Source organism: Chaetura pelagica, unplaced genomic scaffold (genome assembly GCF_000747805.2).
Source record: "Chaetura pelagica isolate M959 unplaced genomic scaffold, ChaPel_1.0 scaffold242, whole genome shotgun sequence".
In the NCBI taxonomy this organism is placed as follows: domain Eukaryota; kingdom Metazoa; phylum Chordata; class Aves; order Apodiformes; family Apodidae; genus Chaetura; species Chaetura pelagica.
Genome location: NW_009952377.1, coordinates 1,071,377 through 1,082,943, shown reverse-complemented (window position 1 = coordinate 1,082,943; position 11,567 = coordinate 1,071,377). Strand labels below are relative to the sequence as shown.

Genomic DNA, 11,567 nt, shown 5'->3' with positions numbered 1-11,567 from the left:
CTTCATATATACACACTTATGTATGAAAATATACATATATAGGTATATATAACAATATACATAAATACATATGGGTTCTCATCGTCTTACTCACTCGCTGGAGGAGGAAGAGAAAAATCTTTGGTGGGTTTGGATGCACCTCTGTTTATTTTTACCCTGTCTAGTACTGCAGATTTTCCCCATTAATTGTCAATCCCAGTCTGCACCCACACTGCCAGTTTAACCATTCTGTGGGTGTAGCAGCTACAGCTTCTCACCTGGTGTGCTCGACCTGGCTCTATGCAGCATTTGGACAAAATAAAGGTGGTCTTTCCAAATGGAAGGGGGGTAAGAAAGCCAGTATCTTCATGTCCAAACACCTCTGCAGCCTGAGGGATGTCCTGAGCAGCAGCTGGCAGCTCACAGCTGGAGGGGCAGAGGTGCTGTGGGGCTGGGAATCCAGATCAAGTGCTCTGGGCCTCAAAATGGAGCTGGCCAGGACCTTGTGCCATTTCTGTGTAACAAAATAAATCCCAACATGTCAAAGACAGAGAAAGAGGTATAAGGGATACAAGAGATCTGGTTCTTATCAGCCCCTCATCTCCAACATCTTAGGCTATGGGGTGTCCTTCTCCAGCCCTGGGCTTGGCTCCCCATTCACTGGGGACAAATAAAGTGCAACAAAGCCCCAGGATGGTGGAGAAGTGCCCTGTCCCACTGGTGGAGAGCTGGAGTAAACGGTCACACGGGCTATTTCTAGCTGGGAAGGCAGACAAGCCAGAGGAACACGGAGCAGCCCAAGGAGCCTGCTGGACTGCTGCTTCCCCAGGGAAAAAAGGAAAGCAAACAGGAGATGAAAAGGCTGTGATGCCATCTGCCTTCCCAGAAAACTGCCCTGCCCACCATGCTACCACATTTCAGGATAGGGGGAGGGGTGAGTGGAGGAAAAATAAATAAATAAATAAATCACTCCAACTCTTCTGCTCAAGCTATTCCATGTTGCATAAAAGCAGGGCAACACTCCTCAGAGGACAGGCTGGAGCTGAAAACCCCTCCTCCCAGATGGGTGCCTGAGACATTAGGCAATAGCACCCTCCTTTTTCCTTTTGGCCTATTGATGGATTAATTGCAAGGAGCAAATCAGAAAGCCAAAGGAAAGCATTGCTCTGGCCCCAGTTGCAGATGGGGCTGAGCTGGGCCAAACCAAGCTGAGCCAAGTGAGGATCCCAGGTGAGAGGCAGGACTGGAGCAGCTGCCTCCCACACCCTGTGCAGGGTTTTCCACTTGCTCCATTTGTTTTCATAAAAGGGAAGTAACCCTGTTTAGCCACCTTGTTCCAAGAAGCAGGAGTCTCCCTGGAGCACTTGGATCTCCTCACAAAGCAGCCATCCCGTCCCCTCGCTTGGCTTGGGGCACAAGGGACTGTATGAGGAGCCTGGCCACTTCACTCAGGCCTGGGATCTTCCCACGGGATGGCAGGGTGCCTAGGCTGGATGCCATAATGCTGAGCTTACCACCATCCTCCTGTGGCTTAGGCCACAAGCGGGTGAAAGACCATGAATAATTTTCCAGTAGATAGCATGAACATGGAATGAGGAGCACTCGTGGGCAGTGTGCTGCCAGTAAGTGTAACACGAGAGAGAAATGGGTTCTCAAGCAGCTTCATTTCTTGAATAAGGATCCTGGGGTGCCAGCAGGCAACGTGCTACCAGTGCCACATGCTCCAAGAGGGAAGGGGACTGGGCTGAGTGACTGCTGCCAGGGTGGGCATCACATGCAGGCCAAGGCTCTGCAGCTGCTCCCCAGAAACGTTCAGGACAGAAAGACAATGACAAAAAGAAATTTTCCTTAAAAACGTTATGGGTTTTGAGTGGCAAGGTAGCAGCCAGAGGACAACATGCCATCCTGGGAGAGCAGGGCATGTGAAGGCAGTGAGAGGACAACACAGCAGAGATGGTGCTGGAGGTAGCAGAGCTCAGCTGTTTTCCCCGGCAGCAGGATGGCAGAGACAACTGCTGTTCAACAACCTGTGAGAAAAGTTCAGTTGAAACTTCACAGGAAAGCCCAGAGGTGCAACACAAGCCTGCACGCCCCGAAGGGCTTCCCAGCCCCTCTCCTCCCCCAGCCTGCACCAACACCTCAGTCAGCACTTTTTCAGCCACCTGAGGAGCCAGTGCATCACTCTGGGCTTGGTGAGGAATTACATCATCACTGCTGGGTGTGATGCAGATCCTGAGCTCACCTGCCCGGCTACACCAGCTCCCACGTCCTTCCCAACAGCCAGGTGACAGGGCTGGCTCTGCCAGCAAGGCTGACTGCAGGTCCCCTGTATAAAGCACAGAGTGACTGGCAGCCTTCCTTCTCCTCCTGGCCCTTGCCCAGCACATCCTCAGGTGCCCCGGGCAGGAGCAAGTGGCCACTCTGCACGACCTGCTTCGTGTGGCCACGGCTCCAGAGAAACCCACGGTGGGTGCCCAGGGCATGATGGTGAGTAATGCCCAGAAGCAAAGCAGAGCTTTCAAGGCGAGGGGGTGGGAGGTGTAATTTCTCTCCTGATCACCCCAGCTGGGGTCGGTCGCTGTGTCCAGCCTTCAGCTGTTGACACGTTTGTTCTCTGGAATATTTTCGGTTGCTTTGTACAAGCTGGAACAAAAGCACAGTCGTGTTATTCCTTGCAGCAGCAGGAGGGAACACAGCAAAGGTGGTGGGTGGGAAAGAAAACCAATTAAAAAGAAATATTTTCTAGCTGGATGCAAGCATTAAAGACTGGCTCACTGCTTTGAGCATAATTTTTTTAGCCAGCTACAGGTCCTGCCTCAGACTGCAGCAACCCAGGGGCTAAAACAAGACAAAGAGATGGAGCAGCTCTGATGGGCTAAGGACACAGGAGGAACAAGATGCACAGAGAGAGGACATAGCTAAAAAAAACACCATAAAAATACAAGTTTTCAGGCATCTCCTTCCATTTGATAATTGCTGTGAGTGCAGTAACGATGCCATGTTGAGGAAAGGCACTGCTAAATGAACACACTCTGATGACAAGATGCAGCACCAGCTTTTTGCCAAGTGTCTGTGAACAATGACAGAAAGCACAGCAAGGGGGATCTAAAGAATATACAGAACGTACAGAAAAAATCCCTGTGCTGATTATAAATATAAGCTGAAATATAAGAAAATAACCCAGCACAGAATAAAACTCTTACACCTGATCTCCTCTCCCCCACCCAGTTAAATTTGAATCACACAGAAAGTTGTATTAAAAAAAAAAACCAAACAACCTTCATCTAAGATTTTCACTCTGCCTTTCCCTCATCACAGTGTAATTGGCTTCCCCCAACTGGAGTCATCACTTCAGCTAAGTGACAGCCTGCAATCACAGCCTTAGAAATATCACAGCCTTGAGAAAAGCAAGCTTATCTATGCAAACCTATATAAAGCTGCATTCTGTGAAGCTACGTGGCAACCTTTCATCAGGTTCTGCTATAAAAGCCAGGTGGTAGCAGTGGGTAGAGCTGCTTCCCGGGTTGCATGAGCAGCAAAAGCTGCTGTTACTGAAGGTCTGATGCTCCCAGCTACCAATACTTCTGGAAAATGTTCTTGCAGATTAATAATGTGACACTTCCACACAGCAAAAAAAGTGTATGCTGACTACAGCCATCCTGGAGAGCACATCTACTTGACACAACACTCTATGCTCACAATAAAACCCAGCTATTTTACCATGTTGTAATTGACTACATTGCATGTTTTTAAGTTCATGCGACAACTGGTGCATAGGTCAAGTCAGCTGAAGAAAGCGTCAGTTAACTGGCATTGTCTTTTAACTGGCTGGTTACAGCCCCTATCTCTTCCCTGTCTGAGCTGGAACCACTGAAACATGGGTTTAGTTTGAACTTCACCCTCCTCCATTAGTTATTTATACCCACTCTCTGCACAACTCTTAGAGATTAAATGTGATATGCTCCCCACAAACTAGCTTAGTGTCAGTATTACAGATTGAAGGCTGACCTCAGAGCCTTGCCCTGCAGACCCAGGACCTGTCTGAAAACAGAAGCCCTTTGTACCCAGATGTGCCTCCTCTCCCTTACAGGAGTCAGCCTGGCTTGCTGTAGTCAGGATAATGACAGTTTTACAATTGCCAGTAGCAGATGGGCTCCTCCCTTGTAGGAAGGGAATGTTTGCAGCAGCTCATATTTAACACTAGTTCCCAAGTTTACAGCAACTACAATCAAGTTAAAGGTTCTCTTCTGACACTGCTTCAACCACACTTCAGCAAGTGGACTTGCAGCAGCACAGCCAGGATTTGGTAGCACCTAAAACCAGCCACTCTAGCATACTTAAAGAGAACCAAGTCACCCAAATCTCAAAGGCATTCAGTTAACACATCCAAGACATATCAGGCCAAAACAACAGTTTATTTCATTTTAAGCAACATTTCAACCATCAAAAAAATAAACTCTAACACAGATGGATGGAAGACTTCTCTACAGTGTAACTAAGTGGGCTCTGGCCCCAGGGGGTTGAACTGGAACAACATTTTATTATTCAACCAATAACTTAGGAAGCATGAGAACAAAGTGCTTTATTTCTGATCTGGCATGAGGTCATCAATCGACTGGCCATTTTCAAGGCGCTTCTCCATTTCAATGAGCAGCTTCACACCATCCACCACCATCTGCACCAGCTCCACCTCAGAGAAGCCAAGGCGATCAGCATTGGAGACATCAAACACTCCTCCAACAGCAGCTGTGTCCACACCACCTGAAGTAAGAGCTTTAGTTAGTACACTGGCCACTGCTAGAGCAGGTGAGCCTACCCTTCTTCCCTCACTAGATAGAGGTGGGAACACAAAGAATTCTCTACAAGCAGCTACTGCTGCCTTCCTTCAACATGCAGGGAGATAAAGCTGCATGTGATTGCCACCATGAGCCACTGAGCATACCACTTAGGCCAGAGCTTTATTCCTGTAATCCAAGAGCAGTCTAACATGGTCAGAAGTACCCACAATTTCCTAGCCACAAATTAAAATCAGAATTCCCACCCCTTTTTAACAACAGCAACAGCTGCCATCAGGTCTACCTTATCTGGTGCTCAGAATACTGGACAGGACATACCAAGATAGCCAGACACAAGGTACAAGCAGAGGAGTGCCATCCCCATCCCCTCAAGCTGTGATTTTAAGACACCGTTCTGTCCATGTGCTTACACAGGTCCTTTTTGGATGGTCTGACATGGCTTTGGCTGTAGCCAGGCTTTTGCTGCTGGGCAGCCTGGTAGGACATCACTCTATCAACACTTCTCACCTGTGCCTCTCTTCTGCAGCCGAAGCCTCTTCAGGACTTCTCCAAACTTCTCATGTTTCCCAAGGTTCGGCAGCTTGATGTGCACACCAGCACGGAGCCCTGTTCCAAGGTTGGATGGGCAGGTCAGGATGTAGCCCAAGTGTGGATTCCACATGAACTCGTAGTTTTTGGACTTGAAGAGAGTTTCTATCTATAAATAGAGAGAATGGATGTTTAGAGATTGTTCTCTGCCTGAAGGATGTAGGTCATCCATTAGTGCTCACTTATAGCTTGTTACATAGCAACAGCCAAAACAGTTTGAACGGCTATTTAAGTCAAGTCACATAAGCCCTCTGCATTTGGAAAAAAGGGTCACCAACAAGGGGCTTTTAAGGCCTTAATCTCACTCCTATCAGAGAAGCAGGCTAAGTTAAAGCCACACTACAGAATCTGAAGTCATTATCTTTTGGGAAGCTTGATGTAGTACAGGCAAAGGGGCTGGAAAGGCTCAAGTTCAGACCAAGACTAGAAGCCAAGAAAAGCATTCAGCCTAGAAACTTCAGTCCAGCTTTGCTCATCTACATTCAAGAATTTCTCTTCCCATCAAAGGTCTCTCAATGCTTCATTTATAGAACCACCTAGAAATCCATTAAGTACAGCTTAGACACTTGGGTAAGGGTACCACATTAGAGGACACATTCTAGATCCCACAGCTACAATGCTTTGTCAATATAGGTGTTTCAGAGCCCTCACAGCTCTGGACCTCATCAGGGCTTTCCCAGAAACACCAGCTATGAGGTACCACAAGTCCTGACTCAGGAGCAGGGCTTAAAGAGTTTGCATTCTCAGTTCTAACCAGAGAAACTTGTACCATTTGAACCTACAGCTCAGGCAATATTGACTTACCTCTGTTAGCCCAGTACAGAAGCGGGTAAATACTTCCTTCATGTTGCCACCTTTCTGCATGGAAATAACTCTAAGATGATCCTCCTCATTGATCCAAACAAGGAAGGTCTTGTTATTATTGTGCCTAGAAAACAAGGCAAACAACTTGTCTGTCCCAGCTGACATTTTCAAGATAGTTACTCATCATTGTAGCTTTTGAGAGGCTCACTTCATTACTTCTTCAAAGAAACCAATCTTACTTCTTTTGTCAAAACAGGACCTAAAAGAATTAAGCTGCTGCAGAAAAGAGCTACTCTGCTCTTTTCATGAGGTAGTTCGAATTGGCTTGTATCTAAACAGGTCAGAATGAGTGATATCATGACATCAGCCAGTCTTACAGCATAAAAACCCAAAATCCCATCATCCCCCTACCTCACCTGTGGCCCAAATTTATAAATTCCAGAGGTTTGATCAGCACACATTTTAAGGCAGCCCTGTACAGTGATGTTGATGACACTATGTTGACAACATATAACAAAGCCTTTTATCAGAATTTTCTCAGATTCTCTTAAACTTCACTTTGTACCTTATCAGAGAACAAAGTTGAGTTTTTACTATTAATTTTAGATCAGAGCTCTTCAGAGACGTTATAAAAACCTCTGAACATCAATGGGCCCCTCCTGTCCTAGCTTGCAGCAGCTGCAAGTCCTATCATCAATATTTATAATAAGTTCACAATTTGATTGGGATCAAAAAGCTAACTAGTACCTGAGGAAAATTATTTATGCAAACAGACTTTACACTTCGAGCTTGTAGATTAGTCATTCTCAGATGACAGCATTATCTAGTGCTGACAATCTGCAGGTAGATGATGCAATCTTAAAGGTGACCTACAGAAACAAAAGCCTGCTTCCTCTGGGTTGTACTGAGGCAGCTACTGTAATAAGACTGGAGTATTCCAGTTGATAAAAGCATAGTCCTTGGCTTATAGGGAGCAAGTTAATTATACTGCAGATGCTCCAGAGATGCAGAGTTTTACGTAGGTGACCTACATCTGACAAGCAGAATCCTTCCAAACCTCTGCGTAAGTCAACTCATGTCACCAAGTCTCTGGGGTCCATGGGGGGAATCTTATCAGCAGCACAGGTAAAGCCATACTAGTCCATTATCAATGAGCTTCTGCAGAAGTGACTATAAGGGAGCAGCTAAGTATCCAGTAACAACTCTGAGCTAAGCCAAGGCTATGGTTTGATGCAAGTTACTCTAAGCTCCTGGGACAAGAGCTGGATGTAGTGGCACATCTACTCCTTTAGCAGTGCTCTACTTTCAGAAGCTGCTTCAACTATTGTCTGGTGCTTCACTAACCTGTGCTGGATGGGTACACTCTGGTTATAGGCTAGCCAAGCTGGCCTGTTCCTACCAGCCCAACATAGTGCAAGGTAATACTTCTCCAAATTCTGCTGGTTTAGATGCAACCTCCCCAGAGGGGACCACACAAGTTTCTCATTAGATTCAGTAATACAAGTTCAGAAGCTGCCATTTCGCACAACAGTACAAGTCACAACCAAAACTGCAAGATCTTTTGCAGGGACTTGGTACAACTTCTCCCTCCCAGGCATACTCACCAGATGCCCCTGGCATCAGGCCAGTCTCGTGCCATCCCAGATGCCAAAAGAAGAGGAGAAACTGGCTTGTCAAACAAGAAGTGATCATCAATCAGCTGTTGCTGCTCTGCATCAGTCATGTTCCTCAGAGCATAGTACTTCCCCTTGAGATCACCACTCAGACTACCCAGAGCTGAAAAACAAAGTCACTTTTAGGATGGGACCAAGAGATTCTAGATACTCCCAGATCTTCAGAGGCCACAACATATGGCAATGTCTGATTTGTTTGGTTTGGTTCCTCCCTTACTTTCATCTGCAATGGCAGTGCCTTTGCAGCATTACAGAACTTAAGGCAGTATCAGATGATTTGGCTGTACCTTTCAGGCTTATACAAGCAGCCTTTGTTCCCTTCCATGAAGTGAGGAATCATTACTGCTGTTTAACTGTAGAAGTGGAATACTTTCTTCCAAAGAGAATCAACGTCATGAATATAACAAACAATATTATTCTAGTAAAGGACTGTTACCCTGCCCTTGAGAGGCAGACACTCAGTCTCCAGAACTGCACCTTGAGTGTATCCTTCCCTCTCATTTCATGGAGTTGAGAGGCAACAAAAAACCTGCAGCTCATGAGTTCCACTGAAAACTAGGGTTTGTTCTAGTCAACTGCACATTTGGAACAAGACTACACCTCTAAGTAAGCTGAACATTAATGAATTAAAGTAAATTAAAAGCAGCCACAAAAGACTGCAATCATGACTCAAGCCCTAAAAGTTGCTACATACCTGCTACATTTCAGGTTTGAGCCATGATGAACCAACCTCTTCCCACACACACACAGAAAGCAGCTTTCAAGATCAGCAAAGGTCAACTTAACGCAGTCCCACTTCCCTCCGATACCTGCTCTTGCTCTCAGCTACAAACCACACTGCTGATGCAGCTGTAGTGTAATGAACCTTACTCAGGGAAGGCTCCATGTTCAAATTAGGTCCTGAGGGAGGCTGCTTTTGCCAATGGCCTCCATTTTCAAACTGCAAAGAACACCTCTTGTGCAAAGAGCTGCTTCCCCAAAGCACCCAGCTCTCAGCTTACCTTCAACAGAGAGCTTTTCAATGGCCCGTCTCTCTCCTCGGCTACAGTGTGGGGGGAGGCAGAACCCACGGATGCTTCTACCAGTTCTCACACGGGAACTCAGCACATAATTGGGATCCAGGTCATCACCTCCCTACAAGAAGAGAAAAACAGTGAGTACAACCCCTGTTGCCAAGATACTCACCCGAAATACATGTAGTTTCCCTTGCATTTAAGTGAGCATCTTGTGCTTGAGATATTGACTATTTGGCCTGTAAGCCAGTGTCTGACTTCAGGACTGTTTTATTCACCATTAGCTCAAGCATCTGTGTAACAGAACCCTTGTTTTGAGGCTAAGGCTACAGCTGCTAAGCAGTGCTAAAAGATGGGGGCACCACCAGCCCATCAGTTTTACGCTCTGGGCTTCTGTTTCCCCTTCAAATCTGCAACCTAGAGGCATCAACACAAAGCAAACTCAAGTTGTTAAGGAAGGTTTTTACTCTTAAAAGAGAATGATTCACTACTGTCACCCAAAGTATCTTATTTTCAAGATTACCTATGCCTAGCCAATCACATGACATTAGAATTTCCAAGTTTACAGCAAATCTGAAAACCATAAAATAGGTAGATATCCTTACTCCTAGCCTTAACAGTAGTTAGGTGGTATTTTAGATCCAAGATCAAACAGTAGAAAGCATCAAGTTTTGTGACATACCATGACTCTTAGGACAGTGTTGCTTTGCTTGACTACTACAGCCCACAGTTAATGGAAAAAATGTTCAAAGTGTTTGGCATGACTTAAGTTGCAGCAGCAGCACACAAGGCAAGCTCCTGCTGCATGCCAGCTGCCTGGTTCTACCCAGCCACTGACATCCTACAGCAGCAAGCTCTTAAGTCTGACTGCATTGGACACATAGCCCGTGGGTCTGCACTGAGTGAAAGGAAGGATGCAGAGCCTCAGTCATCTGTTCAGGCAACTGCAAACAACTTTACCCAGCCCTCAGACCAGTAGGCATCAGTAATTGATCAAAAGTTTGTACCTGCAGGTTATCAGGGTTCAAGTCAGTCTTGTGCTCATCAGTTGGTTTGTAGCCACCGTGCCTGTCTTCAATAACCGGATCAAAGAGCTCCTTAAACACCTCATAGGATTCTTCATCACCAGCTACACATCCTACTGTCATTATGAAGGGATGGCCTGGAGTGGTAATAAAGTCAGAAGAGCTAAGTTTGGGTGATGTTTGGCTGTACTCCAGCAAAGCACTAACCAGGCAAGTTCTTTAGTGGTAAGTCTAGTCACTTAGAAATGCATTCTTACATAAAACCATTTGGAGAGACCCTACATTTTACACTTCATCCAGTTAAGTCAAATGCAGTGCCATGGAAACCTGTAGCTGTTGCCACTAAACCACACTCATTTGCCAAGCTTGGTTTAGGACAAATTTGCACAGCACATCCAATTTCACTAGCTAATTTAGACCACCAGCTAGAACTTCAAGTCTAAGCAATCATGCCTTGCTGTAAGCAAGCATGCTTTGCTTTCTGTTCATTCTGCTACAGCCAGAGCTGCATTTCTGTAGTCTGCTCATAAACACCACCTCCACAACATTAGTTTTAAGCCACCATATTCAAAAACACCAGTTACTTCAGCTGGTTCACACAATATTCTCAGCGCATTTTACCAGGATTATCAACCCCAGTCTGAATGACATCATCCAGGGTGAAGCCACTGGGCGTGACTCTGTCTCTCAGTTTCTTGTATAAATCCAGGGTTAGCACTTTGGCCATGTGGTTGTTGTGGGTGCTCAGGTCCGGGAACTCCTCATCAGGAGGCAGTCTCTGATTATTTAGTTGGGCCATTTTGATATTGCTAGAGTAAAAATAAATACTGTAATGTTAAAATGTAAACACATCTGCTCCCCCTTTTTTCATAGAAGTGCTAGAAAACATCACATAACCAGTTTGGAATAGGAATAAACCAGAACAGCCAGGTAAGGTGACTTTTTTCTTTTCCCCCCCGGTTGCGTTATAATTTGGGTTTCAGGTTGGTTTGGTGTTGTTGGTTTTTTTTTTTCCAGATTTGAAGTATTTAGCAGAGCAGTTACATAACTGAGATGTCTGGGAATTGATATGTCAGACCACAGCAAGCAACATGGCTTGATAGAACAAGGCTTCTTTTAACACAGCCGTGCATTTAGAGCCGTCTCTCAGTGCTTTTACAAGATCTGCCTCTCAGCAGCTCAAGAGCTTCGGGTGGTTGTCAAGAAGCACTTCCAGGAAGGAGGGAGAACAGATCGTCATGCAGATCTAACGGTCCCCGACCATTACCTGGGTTGTCAACCCCAGTCTGGATGGCATCATCCAGGGTAAATCCACTAGGAGTCTGTTTATCCCTTAACTTCTTGTACAGGTCCAGGGTCAGCACCTTGGCCATGTGATTGTTGTGAACGCTCAGGTCAGGGAACTCATCATCGCCAGAGTACTTCATCTTCAGAAGGTTGTGGCTGTTTGAGAAGGGCATGGCTGACCCCTACCGCAGTCACTAAGGGGAAAAAGAGGGGAAGCCTTTCACCGGGGGCTTGGCCGGCCTCCCAACCGCCTGGGGGAAAGCGAGGCACCCCGGCAAGGTCACCTTGGCTGTAGTTCCACCCGTGCCTTTTACACCTTTGCTGCTTCATCACCTTCCGCAAGAGCCAGAAGGAGAAAAGAAAAAAAAACTTCTCCACCTCCTTCGCCCCGTCCTCAAACTC

At 46.1% G+C, this 11,567-nt stretch overlaps 1 protein-coding gene across 2 annotated transcripts; it reads right to left on the bottom strand.

Moving 5' to 3' along the window:
- Positions 1-4,373: 4,373 nt before the first annotated feature.
- CKB (creatine kinase, brain) lies at positions 4,374-11,365 on the bottom strand. Of its 2 annotated transcripts, none has more exons than XM_010008156.1 (7): positions 11,146-11,365; positions 9,861-10,015; positions 8,842-8,974; positions 7,772-7,943; positions 6,168-6,291; positions 5,283-5,472; positions 4,374-4,740 (listed from the first exon to the last, which is right to left on the bottom strand). In XM_010008156.1, the coding sequence occupies exons 1-7, from the start codon at positions 11,336-11,338 to the stop codon at positions 4,562-4,564; spliced, it is 1,146 nt and encodes a 381-aa protein (XP_010006458.1). In that variant the 5' UTR covers positions 11,339-11,365; the 3' UTR covers positions 4,374-4,561. The 2 variants fall into 2 exon arrangements, with proteins under 2 accessions (XP_010006458.1, XP_010006459.1); XM_010008157.1 differs by lacking the exon at positions 11,146-11,365 and adding an exon at positions 10,500-10,687.
- Between the last annotated feature and the right edge of the window lie 202 nt (positions 11,366-11,567).